Genomic DNA, 22065 nt, shown 5'->3' on the forward strand with positions numbered 1-22065 from the left:
TTCCGTTTTTAATGTTCTGTTGAAAGCCGCACAGATTGGTTCAGGAAACCCAGCCAGATGGGCGGGGTAGAAATAATAATAATCATCATCATCATCATTACAAGAACAAATAAATGGCTCACTTTTCTACTGGCATTCATAATGCATGCAAGCACAATTGCATTCTGTTTTGTTTTGTTTTAATATAATTTTTATTGTTTTTTACAAACATAACACCCCATTTTAAACAACAGTAACAAACTTTGGTTATCACAGCCTAGGACTTCCATCAACCTCAACTGATGGTTTTCTAACTTCCTTTCTAATTTTGCATTTTATTATTATAGTTATTGCTATGAAATCCAAACCCTAAATAAACTCCTTCTTAGTCCTCTTCGCAATTATTCATATAGTTCTCCTTACAAAACTTCTTGTAACCCTACAAGCGATGCCAATTGATTACAACTGTCTTTCAAATATATCATGAATTTCTAAGCACAATTGCATTCTGACATACGTATGGCATTCAGAGTGGGGTTGAAAGGAGGAACATTCATAACACATGGCTCTGTTTAAAACAGGGGTAGGCAACCTAAGGCCCATGGGCCACAAGTGGCCCACGGGAGTCGTTTAACTGGCCCCCAAACTGCCCCCAAACCGAGCCACCCACTCAGCGAGTATCTGCGTGCTGCGCTAAACTGGCACAGCACGGTGCAGGGACTCGCTTCCACGGTGCCGGAAAAAACATGACATGAGCCAACTTGACATGAGCCAACAGTGTGATGCGGCAGCTAAAAAAGCCAATGCAATTCTGGGCTGCATCAATAGGAGTATAGCATCTAGATCAAGGGAAGTAATAGTGCCACTGTATTCTGCTCTGCTCAGACCTCACCTGGAGGACTGTGTCTAGTTCTGGGCACCACAGTTCAAGAAGGACACTGACAAACTGTAACGTGTCCAGAGGAGGGCAACCAAAATGGTCAAAGGCCTGGAAACGATGCCTTATGAGGAACGGCTAAGGGAGCTGGGCATGTTTAGCCTGGAGAAGAGGAGGTTAAGGGGTGATATGATAGCCATGTTCAAATATATAAAGGGATGTCACATAGAGGAGGGAGAAAGGTTGTTTTCTGCGGCTTCAGAGAAGCGGACACGGAGCAATGGATCCAAACTACAAGAAAGAAGATTCCACCTAAACATTAGGAAGAACTTCCTGACAGTAAGAGCTGTTCGACAGTGGAATTTGCTGCCAAGGAGTGTGGTGGAGTCTCCTTCTTTGGAGGTCTTTAAGCAGAGGCTTGACAACCATATGTCAGGAGTGCTCTGATAGTGTTTCCTGCTTGGCAGGGGGTTGGACTCGATGGCCCTTGTGGTCTCTTCCAACTCTATGATTCTATGATTCTATGAACATCTGCGGATTCTCAGATGCCAAAACATGTGCGATCCGGCCCATGGAGGGATCTCTGCTGGAGTGAACCGGCACAGGCGAGGTAAACCTTGCCGACCCCTGGTCTAAAAGCTGTATGAAGGACTACATAACACAGGGGTCAGCAAGGCTTACTTTGCCTGGGCTGGTTCTGTGGGCCAGATCGCGGGCGCACATGAGTGAGAGCGCCTGCGATTTCCAGCATCTGTGTCTGCACAGACGCGATTTTGGGCGCTGCGAAAGCGAGTCCCTGCGCTGTGCTGCATCGGTTTAGCACAGCGATGAGCCAAGCGGGTGGCTCAGTTCGTGGAGGGCTCGTGGGCTGGTAAAACGACGCCCTTGGGCCACTTGTGGCCCACAGGCCTTAGGTTTTTGACCCCTGACATAACAACTCTTCCCACTTCCTTCTGAATGGGAGCAGCAGCTGTTTGAGGTGCAGCCACAATCATTATCTTAAGCTGACATTCTTTGGGATCCTGGAAAGAGAGTTTATCCTTAACATTTCTCATTTAAGGAAAATACAGTGGTACCTTGGGTTAAGTACTTAATTCGTTCTGGAGGTCCGTACTTAACCTGAAACTGTTCTTAACCTGAAGCACCACTTTAGCTAATTGGGCCTCCTGCTGCAGCCGCGCGATTTCTGTTCTCATCCTGAAGCAAAGTTCTTAACCTGAAGCACTATTTCTGGGTTAGCGGAGTCTGTAACCTGAAGCGTATGTAACCTGAAGCGTATGTAACCCGAGGTACCACTGTAATAGTGCCTGCCAAGTGGAAGTTTGAGGAAGGTACCAGGACGATCTCAGATGGATATAATAATCAAGGAGGAGGAAAGAAGAGGAGGTGTTCAGGGAAGGAATTTATTAAAAGAAAGAGACTAGGAGAAATGAAATAAGTATCATAAATTAACTGGGGGCGGGGGAGAAATGCAAAGGATTACATATTGCGATCTGAAGTGGTTTTTGAAAGGACAGAAGGGAGAGGGGTCGTTGCACAACATGCCTCAAATCAAAGAATGACAATGAACACGTAAGAAAAGAGATATCAGATATCCAGTATTTTGTAATCAGATTTCCCCATTGACAGAAAAGATGCTAATAGAAAAGAAGGAAGGTACACGCTAACAAATGCAGGAGTAGGAAAGAAGAAATCAAGGCCATAAGTGCACAACGTATTGGCACAGCTAGGGATCTGAAGGGTGTGTTATCTGTGTCTCCAATCTAAGCCTAAACAGATTCACTAATCTAGGATTATTAGTCACTTTTGTTTCAAATTCTGATACCTCAGAATTTCTGCAAATACATTACGCAGAATCAGCCCCTGAGTAAGTAAGCCATGGTTTGTTTAGCCTGTGGTTTCTTTCAACTATGGTTTGGGGTTATGTCCAAACCCACCAGGCTTGCTTAACCACGAGTCATTCAGCCACTCCTTCCCAGTTTCTCGCCAAGTTACAGAGGTATGAGGCACGAGCAGTTGGAAAACAAACCAAGCTTTATGGATGCTTCAGATTCTCAGAAGACAAACAATTACCCAGCATAATGGTCTGGGGAATACTTAAAATCCTTAATAAGTGCCCTAGGTTAATGCCATTATTAGCATAATAGGTGAAAAAGCAGTGGCATATTGATTTCTTTAAAAAAAGATTGTACAGCTTTTTAAAGTATCATGTTTAGTAGTATATTCTTGCCATACATTTATTATTACTGATTATTAACAATATTCACTAGAGGTTTGCACATGTTCAGGCAGATATAGAAACACATCTTTTCCCACAGGTCTTGTGCATTCTTAGTCTGAAGCATCTCTCATCCAATCTCTCTTAACGTTCTACACATCTCAGCTCTTAACTGTCAGCTTATAAACTATTGGTGAACCATTCAGCATTGCCTTTGCCATACTGGGTTCTATTAATCTCCCCCTTGGCAGTCTCCTTTTCAGATTCGTTTCCGCAGCCAACACAGCACATACAAGATGGAGATTTACAGGCAATACAAAGTGAAAACTGAAAGCAGATTCAGGTCTATCTTATAAATTGTATTCTTTCGAAGTTGATAGTAATTAATTTTAGATTTATTTTCTAGCCTGTTAATTAGTGCTTTTTTGCCACCGCTGCCGCCCCACCCTCCATAGCCTGCTTCCTTTCTGGGTGCTAATTAATTGGCAGAAAATCAAACTCATATTTACTTCCAATTTTAGTAGTAGTGAAAAGAAGGAGGATTCGCTGACCCGATGGCCTAATTTAAGGGCTATTATGCGGTGCATAGGCCCAATGACTGTTCCTCTCTCTAGATGATCCTCCACTCCCGAAAGCTTCTGTCTCTGGCATGATGAACATCTTCTTCTGAGCATGTGATGCTCACTGCTGAACTCCTTTATCTCAAAAGGAAGTTTTGGTAACCAAGCACCATACCTTGGTTATCTCAATCACAACATAATTATCTCTGCCGACAGGAGTGTCAGCAGTCCATGACTAGTCTGCCACCTTTCCTCCCTGGAAGTGGCGATGTTACAACTTTTTAGCACCCCACATTTTTGGAATTTGAAAGTTGAAAAAACACTCCACTCTGACAAGGTCCTGAAGCCCTCCTGCCGCCTTCCCAAAATTCAGTAAGTGCTTGCCTGGCTTTGGGAAGCAGGTGTGAGGACTCTGGCAGAGTCCTTGAGTCCTCCCTCTTCCTTCCCAAAGCCTAGTAAGCACCTGCCCAGCTTGGGGACAGAGGTCAGTGGGCTCGAAGAAGAAGAAGAAGAAGAAGAAGAAGAGTTTGGATTTGATACCCCGCTTTATCACTACCCTAAGGAGTCTCAAAGTGGCTAACAATCTCCTTTCCCTTCCTCCCCTACAACAAGCACTCTGTGAGGTGAGTGGGGCTGAGAGACTTCAAAGAAGTGTGACTGGCCCAAGGCCACCCAGCAGCTGCATGTGGAGGAGCAGGGAAGCGAACCCGGTTCACCAGATTACGAGTCCACCACTCTTAACCACTACACCACACTGGCTCTCTAAGACACCTGCCAAAGCCTGACACCTGGGGTACTGCAATAGGAGCTTGGTGCAGTTGCCTGTGGGGAAACAAATAAATGGAGACTGGGTTTCCTCTGCTCACCTGCACAAAATTGCAACTGTATAAGTAAAATAAGCGTAAGATTAAAGTTACCTGTACACATTTGTAAGTTTGGGGAATAAGACGGAATGGGGTGAAAGTATACTTAAGTATTCAAATATTTATACGGTTCTTTTTATGAATTAAAAAAAATGCTTTAAGATGTGATAACTTATTCTGCAAATTTCTTGCAAAGTTTAAATAATGCCAGTGGATTAAAAGGCCTTAAGAATCAGGTGATGTCCTGATATGGCACAGTAGCTAAGGACACAATTTTTTTTTACACGCTTTTCCTGGATGTAAGTTCCATTGAGCACTGTGGGACTTAGTTTTGCGTAAACAGGCATAGACTTGTGCTGCATGAAAATGAGCTACAAATCAGGAAATTCCTAGTTTTAATGTTTGGTGGTTTACTGTTGTAGTTTTTATCTATTGTCATAATTTTATTATGTTTGTTTATAGTCATAAGATGTCAGCTGCCTATAAATGCAGTAGTGAAGGGTGAGACAGATACAAATAAAGCTCATTTTCTTAAGAAAGCCATTATCTCTCAGTCCCTCTCTCTGTATCTGTAATATGGAGATAACCGTGCCTCCCTTTTTGTACAATTTAATGTATGCAAAGCGTTTTGAACACTCTAAAGCACTTTATGAATACTTTAGATTCCCAGAAGACAAACAATTACCCAGGATAACTTAATGGCCCGAGGAATACTTTAATCCTTATTAAATGTCCTAAGTTAATGCTATTATTAGTACAATAGATGAAAAAGCAGTGGCTCTCCCCAAACCATCTCCCTCAGTGGCCATCCCACCTGATGGTTCAACACGTATAACATTAGTGGGACCACTGGACTATATGGAACTTGCCGAACTGACTGGGAGATTCTGAGACCAGAGAGAAGAGGAAGAAGACTGGAAGAAGTTTAAAGACTATTTGAAAAAATATGTTAATATTTAAATCTCAGAATAGCTTTGGAAGTGGATATAGGCTGTAGGGTTAGAAGTAGAAGATAATTTATTTTAAAACAGTATTATTTGTAAGGGATAAAATATGAAGATTTTTATGGGGAAAGCAAGTGTGATAAAAAAATGGTTACAAATTATGATATTTGTAATCTGCTAAAGATGAGTTAAAATGAAAATCAGGTAGGGGAGACTTAGGGAAGTTCACAATGTTTAGAAAAAATAAGGATAAGATAAGAATTTGTTTGTATTGTTTGCTTTTTTGTTTTTGTTGTTCATTTGTGTTACAAAATGAATAATTTTTTTTGGGGGGGGGAGTTAACGGTACTAGTTTGCTCTCCCTCTTTGAACTCTCAACCCCTTTCCCCTTTTGTATCATATCTACTAGACCGTAAGGTTGTGGGAAGGAAATGTAATTTTAAAAAATTAATCTTTATGCAGCGCCTTGGTAACTTTAATCACAATTGTCATCGTCGTCATCTCACAACTAGCTGACCGCATCACCTGCAGGATTTATAGTTTTGCTAAAATAATATTTCAAGATCAGACCCAATTTTTGAATACACACATTTCTGTTCTTGGCTTATAATGCAGACTGAATATTAATTTTGATCCAGCTTTCCCCATCTCTTGTCTACCTCCTGCCTGATCTCCCATGCTCTCCCCCTCAACCTTTTAAGAAGACTTTAAGAAGATGGTGGTGCTTTCGCAGGTGCAAATTTAGGGTAAGGCATAAGCTAGTTGTTGGTCATGGCCCACCAATAAATGAGTGCTGACACTGGATTTCTGGAATATCCATCTAAATACTTTTGTTACAGGAGAGGAAAAGTAAACCTCCTTCAACACTGTGTTATGTTTTTAAAACATGGTTCTGAAAGGCTACACGGCAGCTGCTTAGGGCAGATGATGCAAGGCAGATGCAAAGCTATGCTTTGAAGGAGAAAACAAAGGAATATAAAAGGAGGCAAATTATACAATTTGGTTGGGTGTCTTGGGGTTTGTTTGCTTCTTTTAGTAAGATGACAGAAGATACAAATCTTATTTATTTTTTAAAAGCTAACCTTCACAGTCCAGACAGATTATTACTGGCAAAGTTAATTTCAACTGAGCAGCTGCAAGGCTTCCAGTGGCAGTTGCGAAGCTTTATACAGTCAAGAGAGTCTCAATCGCTTCTGACAACATTTTCAAGCACATGTACTTGTCTGAGCGGAAGAAGAAGAAGAGGAGTTTGGATTTGATATCCCGCCTTTCACTCCCCTTCAGGCGTCTCAAAGCGGCTAACATTCTCCTTTCCCTTCCTCCCCTACAACAAACACTCTGTGAGGTGAGTGGGGCTGAGAGACTTCAGAGAAGTGTGACTGGCCCAAGGTCACCCAGCAGCTGCATGTGGAGGAGCGGAGACGCGAACCCGGTTCCCCAGATTACGAGGCTACCGCTCCTAACCACTACACCACACTGGCTCTCAAGAGACTTAGAACGTAAGGAATGAAAGAGTAGCAGCTTTTCCTTTAAGACTGGTGAACGTTACATCATTTGGTTAAAAATGACAAAAAACCCCAAAATCTTCGTTTCAAAGAGATGTGGAGTATTCCCTTTTTTAAAAAAAATAAATATGTAATTAAACAGTTTTCTAGGGAAACCCAAATTCCTTGTGCTTCTAATATAGAGCAATTTAAATTTTGCAATCACTTGAGTAAGCAAATGATGAGAATATTCTCATAGTTTGCTAACATACGATTACTTATTTTTGGAGAAATTCTAGCCTTGTAGATGCAAGTGTTATTTCGGAAGACATAATCTGTATGAAAAGCTAAAGCCAAGACTTAAGAACACACACACACACACACACACACACACACAGCTGCATACACACAAAACACACAAACAGGGCTGTGTCTACATTTGTCTATTTTATCTGAAGGGAGAGGAATTCTTTCAGCAGGACCTTGATTTAAAGGCTGATTTTAAACCAATGTTTGTGCATGGGAGGTTTTTGCACGTGTGGAAGCCCCCTACTGAGATGAAAAGAAAGCAGCCATTTTGTCAACTGCGCCGGAAGAGAACAGGAGAAAAGAAGCATTAGCTACCGAAGGCAATTTTAAATAAAATTAACAAGAGGGAAAGAAAAGCAACAGAAAAAAATAAAACACATTGAAGCGATACCTTCAGCAAGTGGGTCAAGAGTGTGAATCATAAGCTGGAAAATGCTGTTCCTCATTAGACTGTTGTGCAGAGATGCAGAGCTCCCACCACGCTGCAGACGGGGCTTAGTCTAAAGGGGGAAAGAGGGGAAAAAACTATTTAAATCCTGTTTGGAAAGTAAATTTACTTCATGTACTACAACACTGTGACTCCTCCCTACTATGTATATAAAGCAGGTATTGTTATTTTTTAAATATTTTAGGAAAATAATTAGATAACACAATAAGGTCGTACAGTCAGGACTAACCCGCTTGCTAAATGAATTCAGAGGCTGTTAAAAATAAACGAAGGATCAATATCGGAAATGTTTATCAGGACTATTTGGACTAATTAAGGAATGCAGTGCAACATTAGATCATCACTCCCCAAACTTCGGAGCATGGGAAGTCACCCAAAGATATATAATTTGGCATAGTTGTTTGGCTTTTTAAATTGTATTATAATTTGGAATGTTTTCATGTGGTTTTTATTGGATGGTTACAATGGAAAACTTAGTAAATATCATTTTTTTTTTTAAGATAATATAGTCTTAAATACTTCACATAAAGCTAGGTTTTCAGTCTCTGGGTCACATTATATAAGCCTCATAAACACCAGTATCTTAAGAGCAAATGACAAGTTAGTTGTGGCCAAGGAAAAAGGGGCCTCTTCCAGCCCACAGCAGAAATACTGAGCAAAATGAAGGCTCCAAATTGGTCTAAAAACAAGACCAGGCATCTACTAAGGTAACTCTTCCCCTTTACTTACTGGTTCGTGGCAGGAGTGGGCATTTGTGGAGGGGAGTAAAAAAAGGACAACCAGGACATTCCAGGATCAAATCAGAAATTGGGACGGCTTCTGAGATTGCCCCTAGAAAATGGGACACTTGAAGGGACATGTGTACTATGGCCAGTCTGGTTTGATTGCTTTTTGGTGCAGCAAAAGGAAGAAAACGGGAACTTTTGAACAGTGTGGTAGTTTTATTTCAACTGTGCTTTAAAGCAGGGGTTGGCAACCTAAGGCCCAGGGACCCACACTGCCCGCTAGGGGACCCTCGCCGCCTGCTTAGTCGGCTCCCGTGTGCCATGCTAAACCGGCGCAGAGCAGAGCGGGGACCGCCTTCCGTGATGCTGCCCGGCTTCCCATTGGCTGCAGGAAGCTCCTGCAGCCAATGGGAATAATAATAATAATTATTATTATTAATTATTTGTATCCTGCCCATCTGGCTGGGTTTTCCTAGCCACTCTGGGCGGCTTCCATAGAAACCAAAAAACACTAAAATATCACACATTAAAAACAGGGCAAGCCTCCTCCGCACCGGAAGGAGCGCCGGAAATAGCATTTGCGCATGCGTGCGCACTCCGGCCCAAGCCACAAAACCTTTGCCGACCCCTGCTTTTTAAGTGACATGTGAACCAGACCTATGGAAAAGCAATGAAGTTCTTAACATGATTTCCATATTCATATGCAATTCATTCTTCTGACTCACTGTAGTTTTGTAGGTGGAATTATAACTCTGGAAATATATATGACTGTAAGATGTATGCGCAGTTGGTGGAAAAGAAAAAAATAACTTGCAGGGCCATTCTTTTATAACCAGGGGGGTTTGGTTAAGCACATGAGCCCTGAGAGGGGAGCTACGCATGACCTGGGCAAACACATTCACAAAACCGTATCTACTGAGGTGACATGAATGAAAGAACAGGCATTTGAAGAGAGTTAGCTATCAAAGGTGGGACGTGGGTGGCACTCTGGTCTAAACCACAGAGCCTAGGACTTGCCGATCAGAAGGTCGGCGGTTTGAATCCCCGCGACGGGGTGAGCTCCCGTTGCTCGGTCCCTGCCCCTGCCAACCTAGCAGTTCGAAAGCACGTCAAAGTGCAAGTAGATAAATAGGTACCGCTCCAGCGGGAAGGTAAACGGCGTTTCTGTGCGCTGCTCTGGTTTTGCCAGAAGCAGCTTAGTCATGCTGGCCACAGAAGCTGTACGCTGGCTCCCTCAGCCAATAAAGCAAGATGAGCGCCGCAACCCCAGAGTCGGTCACGACTGGACCTAATAGTCAGGGGTCTCATTACCTTTACCTTAGCTATCAAAGGAAAGGGAAATGTGTCCTTGGCTGCCAGTTAGCCAATGAAAGCGAAGTTCTTCACCTAAACTGGGCTAGACAGCTTCTACACCTTGGTTTCTTGTGGGCTGCAAAACTGCAAGGAGAGAGGCAAGCAACTACAATACAGTGGACACTCGGGTTGCGAACGTGATCGGTGTGGGATGCACGTTTGCAACCTGCACACGCATGGGTTGCGATTCAGCGCTTCTGCGCATGCACGACCACTGAAACCTGGAAGTAACCCGTTTCGGTACTGCTGGGTTTTGGTGGTCCGTAACCCAAGAAAGGGGACGCGGGTGGCGCTGTGGGTAAAAGCCTCAGTGCCTAGGGCTTGCCGATCGAAAGGTCGGCGGTTCGAATCCCCGTGGCGGGGTGCGCTCCCGTCGTTCGGTCCCAGCGCCTGCAAACCTAGCAGTTCGAAAGCACTCCCGGGTGCAAGTAGATAAATAGGGACCGCTTACTAGCGGGAAGGTAAACGGTGTTTCCGTGTGCGGCTCTGGCTCGCCAGAGCAGCGATGTCACGCTGGCCACGTGACCCGGAAGTGTCTCTGGACAGCGCTGGCCCCCGGCCTCTTGAGTGAGATGGGCGCACAACCCTAGAGTCTGTCAAGACTGGCCCGTATGGGCAGGGGTACCTTTACCTTTAACCCAAGAAAACGCAACCTGAAGTGTCTGTAACCTGAGGTATGACTGTAAGTGGCTTGGTGATTAAGGCCAAGGAAAAATGGCAAACTCTGACTTGTATCCAGTCTTAAGTCATACTTGACAGTGGACCTATTGAAATTAATGAGCATGCCTAACTAAGGATCATTCATTTCAACAGGCCAACTGTGAATAAAACTTAGTTGGATGCAGGCCCTCTGTATATGCATCCATCTTCCAATAAAATGCAAATGAAATGGAAAAGTAAAATCCCAGAAATAGTTTTAGCACTAGAATTCTAAGTTTTACAATTATATCATCACATATATAATAAAAAAACTGACTATGCATTTTAGAATCAAAATGACTAGATATAAAAAGACACTTGGTACTGCCTACCGTTAGTGTCTGGTCATCTCCGGCATTTGACTGCATGAGTGGAAAGGAAAAAGAAAAGACAAAACAAAAGAGTAAAATGGATGGTAAAGCATGCCAATGTTTTCAAAAGAAAGTGTTAAACAAAGTGTCAAGACAGCACAATAATTTCTCTCTCTCCCTAGAAATGCTAACATACATTCTCTAGAAAAGAGTCACATCTCAGTGTCATGCAACTCTAGACATTTATTCTAGACACATATGCATCTGAATTATTCATCTATGTAAATAAATATGTCAATAAAGCACCTCAGAGTAATCCTGCTGTAAGAAGAATGGCTTGAAGAAATAAGGATGATTGCCTTGACATTTTGAAACAAAGACTACATACCTACTATACCTGTAATTGATATTTAGGACCAATGAGGACTTCCCTTAAAATGTGAATCTCTTCAGAGAAGTAATGGTTTGGACAGTGGAAAGCAGTCCCACATCCCAATCCTCAACAACTTGGAGGCTTCCCATGGATGTTATTTACAAATTTATTTAAGTGCACATAACTGTATCTACACAATTAATTCCATGTCCCCTCACATCTAGCTTGGCCTTTACAGGACAAGTATAATAAATAAATAATGGGACGCGAGTGGTGCTGTGGGTTAAACCACAGAGGCTAGGACTTGCCGATCAGAAGGTCGGCGGTTCGAATCCCCGCAATGGGGTGAGCTCCTGTTGCTCGGTCCCTGCTCCTGCCAACCTAGCAGTTCGCAAGCACGTCAAAGTGCAAGTAGATAAATAGGTACCGCTCCGGCGGGAAGGAAAACGGCATTTCCGTGTGCTGCTCTGGTTTGCCAGAAGCGGCTTAGTCATGCTGGCCACATGACCTGGAAGCTGTACGCTGGCTCCCTCGGCCGATAAAGCGAGATGAGCGCCGCAACCCCAGAGTTGGCCACGACTGGACCTAATAGTCAGTGGTCCTTTTACCTTTTATAATAAATGATAATAGATAGAAAAAGTTCCTCTTTAACCAGGCCTTTGCCTGATTGACATCTAATGCATGTTGGGTGTACAGAGGAGGAGGAGGAAACTGGGCAGCAATTTCTGGTTTGCCTCTGGTGGCAAAATGTCCATGGCTGGCCCTGCTCCAGAGATGCCCGAACTGTTCAAAGATACTTTAATAAGCACATTCCTGGTATTTCAAGCCACAAGCTATTAGGGAAGCCAGCCACAACCCAATTTGTAAGTTTTAGTGATGCAAAACATTGCAGAGTATGCTGTACACTGAACATACTATGCAATAATACACATGATATAAAGTAAGAGAACCCACAATTTATAAAACAGAATTTCCATCTCAGGCCAATAGATACGGCTCGTTTGTAGTTGACCTTAGAAGGAGAACCACTGGCAGAAGATAAAAAGCAAGCTGAACTTTCCTATATTCACTTTGATCCAGTTTTTTTGAAGAATGAACTCTGATATTTAGGGAATTGTTGGGATGTGGGCTAAAAAGAAATCAATTATGGAAGGTTCCCCAGTTCAGCAGTAGAGGGCACAACAGAGTTCCAACTTCAATCTGCAGAAACTCTAGATCAGGCCTGGCCAAACTTGGCCCTCCAACTGTTTTGGGACTACAATTCCCATCATCCCTGACCCCTGGTCCTGTTAGCTAGGGATGATGGGAGTTGTAGTCCCAAAACTGGTGGAGGGCTATGCCTGCTCTAGATGAAGAGTTGAGATGTCTAGATAGCAGGACTAAGGTCTCCAACCTAAGGAAGACTTTGCTTAAAGCCCCATATAAGCTACATGTAAATTGTGGTAAACGATGTGGTAGACTAGATGAGAAAACTTCCCCTTCCTCTTTTTTTAACTTATTACGCCAAGGAAAAGTCAACTGGGGTCAAAATGGAAAAGGGTTCTTCTGTTGTAGAAGCACAAGCTTATCTGCAGATACAATTTACCATCCTGCCGAATCGCTACTGTAAGTGGTACTTTTGTTCTACAGCTTCCTGGGCTCCAATCAAGTGTTGATGACTTCAACCCACTACCCAACTATTGTTGTTGTTGTTTAGTCGTTTAGTCGTGTCCGACTCTTCGTGACCCCATGGACCAGAGCACGCCAGGCACTCCTGTCTTCCACTGCCTCCCGCAGTTTGGTCAAACGCATGTTGGTAGCTTAGAGAACACTGTCCAAACATCTCGTCCTCTGTCGTCCTCTTCTCATTGTGCCCTCCATCTTTCCTAACACCAGGGTCTTTTCCAGGGAGTCTTCTCTTCTCATGAGGTGGCCAAAGTATTGGAGCCTCGGCTTCACGATCTGCCCTTCTAGTGAGCACTCAGGGCTGATTTTCTTTAGAATGGAGAGGTTTGATCTTCTTGCAGTCCATGGGACTCTCAAGAGTCTCCTCCAGCACCACAATTCAAAAGCATCAATTCTTCAGCGATCAGCCTTCTTTATGGTTCAGCTTTCACTTCCATACATCACTACTGGGAATTATCTATCTCTATCTCTATCTCTATCTCTATCATCTCTATCTCTATCTATCTCTATCTCTATCTCTATCTCTATCTCTATCTCTATCTCTATCTCTATCTCTATCTCTATCTCTATCATCTCTCTCTCTCTCTCTCTCTTTATCTCTATCATCTCTATCATCTCTATCTCTATCTCTATCATCTCTATCTCTATCTCTATCTCTCTCTCTCTCTCTCTCTCTCTATCTCTATCTCTATCTCTATCTCTATCTCTATCTCTATCTATCTGCCCTGGAAGCAGATTTCTCCTAATTTCTCCAAAAGGAGTAAAGGGAAGGAGACAGAGGACAATAATGGAAAAGACCAAGGTATGAGTGCCTACTTTCCACTTTCTCTGGGCTCCCTCCTTGTTCTTTCAGCTAGCCTCTCCTGCCCCACTGCAACTCTCCTCACCAGTCAGCCCATTCCATTCCATTCCATTCCATTCCTTGCTCTGTTTGCATTTCCAAGTGATTCAGCACTTCAGGGCTGCTGATCCTGCTCAGTCCCCAATGGATTGTTTCGGGTTCCTCCCCATTAGATATCCACCCCACCCCCCAAGATTCCTTGTACTTTTGCAAATCTCTGGGTTCACCCAAACCTCACAGTACCTGCTCTCTTGTGTGTGGATGGAGCTGTTTTGTCTTACGTAAGGATCATCTCCCACCCCCTGAAATCTGAAAACGGGGGAAGCCAATGGAATCTGCCCAAGATGTCCCTGTTCCTCTCAGCCATGCCATTTCCCATTATGTTCAATTCCTGGTTTTCCATTTTTCCTTCCAGGCAGCATTCTGTGCCCACTGAGTCCTCAATGAGCTGTTTGGGGGGAAGGTGTTCCTAAAGATTTCTTTTCTTGCATTACTGCAAATCTTGGGGTTCTTCTGAGCCTCCTAACACCTTCCTCTTATGTGCAGGTGGTGCCATTTTGACTACATGATGATTGACACCTGTGCTCAGTGAAGGAGGAGTGATTTTCTCTGTATGTAATACTTTTCAGACCTATACAGTATTTGGATTTGGTACGAGATGGCAGCGGCAAACAGAGCTGTGCTATCATCATCATCATCATCATCATCAGAGACCAAGAGTGGGATGTCTGTTAGTGCAATGGGGCTTTCTGCACCAGTGGCGTAGCGTGGGTTGTCAGCACCCGGGGTAAGGCAAGTAATTTGCACCCCCTAACCCGTGGATTTGTGCCCCCTAACCCTAACCCCCAGATGTTGCGCCCAGTGCGGCCGGCCCCCCCTGCACCCCCCACGCTACGCCACTGTTCTGCACTCTTCTTCCCACCCCAGAGCGGGATGTCTGTTAGTGCAAAGGGGGACAGTTCTACCTGGCAAGCTGAAAAGCTTGTGCTGGCAGTACTATTGCCTTAGTGCTATGATTCCCTCCAAAACACACACACACATTTCTTTTCAAAAAAGAGTTATTGGCACAGTATTCCAAAGTATTTCCACAGTGGGAAACAACAGCAAAGCATAAAATCATTAAATATAAGTTGTGTGTATGTGTAGGATTGTAGCTGCAGGGTCTCTCGAGTTCCTAAGCAGATTTACTGAGAATCAGTGGGACAAATAGCTCCAAGTAAACAGATTTGGGACTGAGATGTTGGACGTGTAAGAATTGCCCCCAAACAGAGGCGAGACAATCAGTACAGAAGTCAAACAAATTATGCAGCAAGGGTGCAACCTGACTTGTTGAACACGATCTTTAGTACTGTCTAACACAGTACTAACTCATATTACATCCTTGTGACGATTATTCAGAAAGACAGCATTGCCGCTACCATGAGAATGCACTATATGGGCAACTCGCTTGCCAGTTAATCAGAATAAAACAGCACAAAACCTGAACGGCAAGTTCTTCATTACAGATAAAGCATTCAGCACCTACTGGGGACTGAAGCATTGTCTCTTCTAATTATTCCTGGCACTTTACCTGTATGACTGTGATCTTCCAAACACAAAAAGAAAACGGTCTCCTAACCTTCATCTCTGGTATCAAGCTATTCTAAGTTAACTGGCACATGGTGACCTGACCTGTTGTGGAGGGCAAACGTCTCTCTCTCCCTGCCTCATACAGGATGGAGATGATGCAACAACGTGGTACAAAGCTTACTGCCTATTCTGACTAGCTGAACAAATATATGGACACATTTTTATTTGGTTTCAAACAGCACAATAAACATTCCAAAATACAAACAAGTTTCCCAAATCATTTTCCTCATACAAGTTTCAAAGGAATGTAGATTGAACCTAAAAGCTTATTAGTATAAAAGTTGTAAAAATAAAGACTTAATATTTTAAGATTTAAGATTATATTCTAATAGAATATGGGCCCTAATATTTTAAGATTTTAAGGAAATGAAGTTATATTAAGACATTAAAATTAAGATAAGGATTAATTAAGAAAGAGGGTAGGAATTTGCTGAGTAAATATATGATTTGGAATACAGTGGAGGGAGGTTTGGGGAAGTCAGGAAATAAGTAAATGAAAGAAACATTATGAAGATGAAATTGTTTTTATTAATGTTTTTTCTTTTTTGATGTTTTTTGTTGCTGTTTCTGTGTTTTTGTAATTTGTATTTTTTAATTTTTTAGTTTTGTTCTGTTTTACCTTTTGTGTAAAAACCTAATAAAATATTAAAAAGAAAAAGAAAAAAGGAATGTATATTCTAAGCCCAGTCTTTTTGGTGTTTAATTTTGCTACCAAAATGTCCAAGGTAAATTATCTCCTCAGAAAGAGATCTGTTGGTGGTCTTGGGAAGTCAGATCCTTTAGTAACATTTGACAGACATGGAGTCTTCAGAAAGTTGCACCAAGCCCCTCAACCTTTTCAGACAAAAATTCTAGATTCTATTATATTCACCCCTCTAATGGAGATCTAGTGTTCAGCTTCTAGTATCTTACCACTTCCAATATTACTGCTGCCAGGAGAAGTATCAATGAGCCATTGTGTATAATCAATATTGCTTTGCTGTCATATAATGAGAGATGTGCTAAATATACATTAGTGGGGTTATGTGTGGAACAATTTCTGAAATCTCCCCAAAAACTTTACCACCTCACCACATACATATTAGAGAGCCTCCATATTGTAACGCTGCCAACATAATGATGCTGAAGATCAGTTCATATAATGCACCCTTACTAGGATGAGATGGCAACTATCTTCAACCTTGAGTATGGACTCTTTTAATTCTAGCCAACATTGTTTTAAGTGGCTGGTTGCTTGTCCCAGATGGTAGCCCACCTCAGGTCTTTGGGGTCTCCCACCCAGATCTGATTCCCACACTTCTCTGAATCAGGATTTGGGCAAAGCCGTTCTTACAAGATGGAATATGATTTCGTGGAATTTTGCAAACCTAAGCAAAGTTTCTCCTAAGTTGACAAAAAATATAGAGGAGGTTTACTTGTCCGAACAAGTGTTTGGTAGATAAGGACTAAAGTCTCTAAGAGCAAATATATTATAAGCTCAAAAGGGCTTGTGGGAGTAACAATCCTTAAACCTTATTATAACCTATTAAGGTAGCCAAATAAAGCACATTGCATTTTGGTATGAGTCCAAAAAACCTAGTTAGCATCACACTTCTTTCTTTGTTCAGCCCTGGCTGGGATGAAATCACTCCTACTATTCAAAATATGACAAAATTAAGAGCTGAAGCCACTAAATAATAATAAAAATGGCTGCGATCTCTCTCTCTCTCGTTCTCTCTCTCTCTCTCCACACATATTTTAAAAACCCAACAACAATAGAAGTCCTCATTTTCTTTATAAAATAAAATAAAAATGTCCTGCTAGTTTTTACAGCATTGCTATCTTGTCATGCTGTGTGATTCTTCCACTGGAAAAGTTGTTGAGATGCCCTTTTCAAAGAATTGCTATGAATAAATGATTCCCCACAAGTACCACTCCAAATGAAATATTTGCTGTCATTTTAAGTATACTTGCTTGAAATCATTGAGAGAATCAACTATGCTTGTGTACACCATGCACCCAAAATTACATTTAAGGATACGTAAGCTGGACCATAAAGAAGGCTGATCGCCGAAGAATTGATGCTTTTGAATTATGGTGCTGGAGGAGACTCTTGAGAGTCCCATGGACTGCAAGAAGATCAAACCTATCGATTCTGAAGGAAATCAGCCCTGAGTGCTCACTGGAAGGACAGATCCTGAAGCTGAGACTCCAAGACTTTGGCCACCTCATGAGAAGAGAAGACTCCCTGGAAAAGACTATGATGTTGGGAAAGATGGAGGGCACAAGGAGAAGGGGACGACAGAGGACAAGATGGTGGGAAAGTGTTCTCGAAGCTACCAGCATGAGTTTGACCAAACTGCGGGAGGCAGTGGAAGACAGGAGTGCCTGGCGTGCTCTGGTCCATGGGGTCATGAAGAGTCAGACACGACTAAACAACTAAACAACAACAACAACAACAAAGCTGACGTATCTAAGAAAATAATATTGTTACAGGTTTTGGGTACCAGAGTCTGTGGGTGCAAAGTAACCCACAATTTCTGAAATTGGCAGAAGTTGGACCTAATGGTCAGGGGTACCTTTACCTTTACAACCTCAAGTTGAAAGCTCATACCAATAACTAACTTAGTTTGTCTCTAAGGTGCTATTGGAAGGATTTTTAAAAATTATTTTATTGTATTTTATTTTCTTTAGTCTTGTAAATGTTTGATTTGAAAGAGGTAGCAATAATGCAACCAGAGAACACCTAGTTCCTACTGCTGGTTACATAAAACTCACAGTTTTAGCGAATTTATTCTCTTCTTCCAAGCCTGGCAAATGCATTTTAATTGCATCCAATGGTGAAGATAATAACTGCATCACCACTGAATCAAACAACAATGTTTTGTCATATTTTTTTTTGCAGCTAGAAGCAAACAGAGAAGGTCTGTTTCCATGACAAAACATAACACGAGCAGGGAAATACCTACAACGCTCACTCAAGTTACAAAGAGAGCCTAGGAACAAAAATGGCAGCTTTCTGAAAAGGTCAGCTTTAATGTCAAATGAAGTTCATTTAGTGGAAAATGCATATGATTTAGAGCTTTCTGAAGAGTGTGGTTTTTTTTAAAAGAAAATCAGAAGAAGAAAAAGCCAAGTTTTTTAAAATGTTCAGAACGATTCCACCATCCCCCCCAAAAAAGTAAGATGAAAAAGGATGTATGTATCCCAGTGTCTTAAGTAACTTTTGAAATATATTCTGCCAGAACCTCTAAGAAAACCCTCTATCTCTGAAGTCAGAAAGCAGCTACCAAGAACACTTCTCCTCTGCAACCTAAGATGTCTGATAAACTCTAATGCGCATGAGTTTTCATATAACTTTGGAGCTATTTATTTGCCTTGCATTAGTTTGGATATGCTTATGATTGAAAAGGAATTTGAATCCTTGCTTCACATTGCACCAAAATCTGGAAGCATCTGAAAGACCATGGGAAAAATGAATCTCAAAGATGCTGGAAGAATAATGGTGACTTTATTTATGAAGAATGCCCACATTTTGGCCAGGAGGCCTTTATCAAGGGCTAATCAGATGACACAACATTGATGGCAGAAAGGGAGGAGGAATTAAAGAGCCTTTTAATTAGGATGAAAGAGGAGAGCGCAAAATATGGTTTGAAGCTCAACATCAAAAAAACGAAGATCATGGCCACCAGTCCCATCACCTCCTGGCAAATAGAAGGGGAAGAAATGGAGGCAGTGAGAGATTTTACTTTCTTGGGCTCCATGATCACTGCAGATGGTGACAGCAGCCACGAAATTAAAAGACGCCTGCTTCTTGGGAGAAAAGCAATGACAAACCTAGATAGCATCTTAAAAAGCAGAGACATCACCTTGCCAACAAAGGTCCATATAGTAAAAGCTATGGTTTTCCCAGTAGTGATGTATGGAAGTGAGAGCTGGACCATGAAGAAGGCTGATCGCTGAAGAATCAATGCTTTTGAATTATGATGCTGGAGGAGACTCTTGAGAGTCCCATGGACTGCAAGAAGATCAAATCTATCCATTCTTAAGGAAATCAGCCCTGAGTGCTCACTGGAAGGACAGATCCTGAAGCTGAGGCTCCAATACTTTGGCCACCTCATGAGAAGAGAAGACTCCCTGGAAAAGACCCTAATGTTAGGAAAGATGGAGGGCACAAGGAGAAGCTACCAGCATGAGTTTTACCAAACTGCAGGAGGCAGTGGAAGACAGGAGTGCCTGGCATGCTCTGGTCCATGGGGTCACGAAGAGTCGGACACGACTAAACGATTAAACAACAACACAGTCTAAAAAACAACAACCCCCATTAAAAATAACAATTATTCAGCAATGCACAATGTTTTGGGAAATTATATAATGCAAATCAATGTGTATGCTATTTAGGCTAAAAGAAGACAAAAAACAAAACAAAAAAAACACACTAGTTCATTCAAGCCTTGATGGGCTGTTGCTTAATTTCAAAATCCATCGTCTAATTTCATGTCCATATTCCAAGAAATGACTCACACAATGTTTACCCTTTGGAATCATTCACTAAGTCACTAACAATGCTATATACATCATTCAGTGTCCATGCAAAAAGAATCTATGCAGGTCAAACTACAAGGATGCTCAAAATAAGAATAGAGGAGCATCTGGGTAACATTAGGAACCAGGAGATTGGCACCCCTTTGGTGAGTCATTTCTTGGAATATGGATATGACATTAAAAACTTTCAGTTCTGGGCAGTGGAACAAGTTTATTCAGCAAATGAAAAAAAAAATCTACTTAATAAAGAACTACAATAAACTCACATTTATAAGTAATATGATTAGAACGTCCAAATCACTCTTGCCAAATGTACTTTATGGCTGGCTAAACCAGCTGTGTTGCACACACAGACACACACACAAAGATAAGTAGGATTTGGCACGAAATCAAACTAATCTCATACATCTGCCTTTCTCTTGATCTACAGCACATGTGGAACACAACTTTCCCTAGCACTGTGATGCGTCAAGTTCAGAGGGGACCCATGGCCAGCACTTGCTATCCTGACCCAGAATGTCTCTACTTGAGACCTCACCTCATCTTTCACCTCTCTCTCCATTGCGCTATAGCTCTTGTCCTCTGCAAACTTTCCCAGCTTCAGAACTGGTTCAAAATATGCATTCTTTGGTTTAAAAAAACAAAAAAAGGAAAAGAGCGGAGATAAAAGATAGAAGAACCTGAATAAAAATACCCTCCCCCATGTATATTTTATTGCTTCCTCGACACCTCCCTTTCCATGGAGGCGCAGATTGCAGCTATAACAAAGGCGGCATTTTTTCATCTCCACCAAGCTAAGCCGTTTCCTCCTTACCTCTCTTGCCCTGACCTAGCCACTGTGATCCACGCAACGGTCACCTCCAGATTGGATTATTGTAACTCACTCTACATGGGGCTGCCCTTGAGACTGACCCAGAAACTCCATCGGGTGTCCTTGCCACGGGATCACATTCACCCAGTGCTATACCAGCTGCAATGGCTCCCGGTGGAGTACAGGATCAGGTTTAATGTGCTGGTTTTATCCTTTAAAGCCCTATACAGCCTAGGACCCTCGTACCTATGGGACTGCCTCTCCTGGTATGTCCCACAAGGACTTACAGACTTCAAACCAAAACATTGTGGAGATCCCGGGCCACAACCAGAGCCAGGGCTTTTTCGGCTGTGGCCCTGATCTGGTGGAACGCTCTGTCACAAGAGACTAGGGCCCTGCAGGACTTGATATCTTTCCGTAGGGCCTGCAAGACAGAGCTGTTCCACCAAGCCTTTGGCCAAGGCACAGGACGGCAGAGGACGAGATGGTTGGACAGTGTTCTCGAAGCTACCAACATGAGTTTGACCAAACTGCAGGAGGCAGTGGAAGACAGGAGTGCCCGGCGTGCTCTGGTCCATGGGATCACGAAGAGTCGGACACGACTAAACAACAACAACAACATCAAAACTGATCTAGTGAAAATACATTTTGCAAAGATATTTTGTCCTGGAGTCTTTAAGAGATTAACCGCTTTCTCATTTAACATTTATATGGTGGAATTCAACATAGGAACTAAGTAGGGTCCGCATGCAGGGGGGAAAGTCCATGCTCCCCCCCCACCGTGGGCCCCCTCCAGAGCAGATTTAGGGAGTGAAAGGAGGCATTGAAGGGAAATCCCATTGAAGCAACGGACCTCATTCCTCCCCTGCTACAACTTAGATGAATTCTGCTCATAGAGAAATCATAGAACATAACTAATTTCAATAATAGTACAATACCTGCTACCTGCTGTGGAGTATAGGGCTTTTTGCTCAGGTGCTAAGGTCCAGGGTCCCATGCTAACAGCACCCATAAAATCTTCTATGTAATAAAGGGGTAGTTCAGCCTGACACAAATATGCACCAGCCAAAATGCAACATCAAGGAGCTTGAAAGGTTTTGATGTTGTTGCGTGACGAATAGCACCTAACAACAGAACCAGGCTGCAAAATAAAATTATTAAGCTATCGGGTTGACCTTGGCTGTTCAAATAAGAGGCAGAGCATTTTACAATGCCCTTTGCATACTTCTCCAATATCTCAAGTTAATGCTGGCACAGTATTTCTGCCTAGAGAAATTTAGATCTACATGGCACACACATCCATTTTTGTGTGTGTGACATTTGTACTCTTTAGAAGACAGAACATTCTTGTCCCATTTCAAAGGGATTTGTGGAGTCAGTCAGGGGCAGTATTTAGAAAATATCTACCCAAGTGTTTAAATTAATAAACATCCTTGACTGAGAGAAGAGGTC

General features: G+C 42.4%; 2 protein-coding genes across 2 annotated transcripts in view; one reads left to right on the top strand and one right to left on the bottom strand.

The window, feature by feature from the left end:
* Positions 1-22065, top strand: part of ACER2 (alkaline ceramidase 2) — a 130213-nt gene that overhangs the window by 55854 nt on the left and 52294 nt on the right. The window lies entirely within an intron of this gene.
* SLC24A2 (solute carrier family 24 member 2) overlaps positions 1-22065 on the bottom strand; it is an 85047-nt gene that overhangs the window by 23867 nt on the left and 39115 nt on the right. Inside the window, exons 3-4 of the mRNA XM_083420922.1 lie at positions 10792-10821; positions 7626-7734 (exon numbers count right to left, since the gene is read on the bottom strand). Coding sequence (XP_083277048.1) covers positions 7626-7734; positions 10792-10821 — 139 coding nt within the window. The remainder of the gene's footprint in view (positions 1-7625; positions 7735-10791; positions 10822-22065) is intronic.

The sequence above is a fragment of the Podarcis tiliguerta genome, assembly GCF_965153285.1.
Source record: "Podarcis tiliguerta genome assembly, chromosome: 17".
In the NCBI taxonomy this organism is placed as follows: domain Eukaryota; kingdom Metazoa; phylum Chordata; class Lepidosauria; order Squamata; family Lacertidae; genus Podarcis; species Podarcis tiliguerta.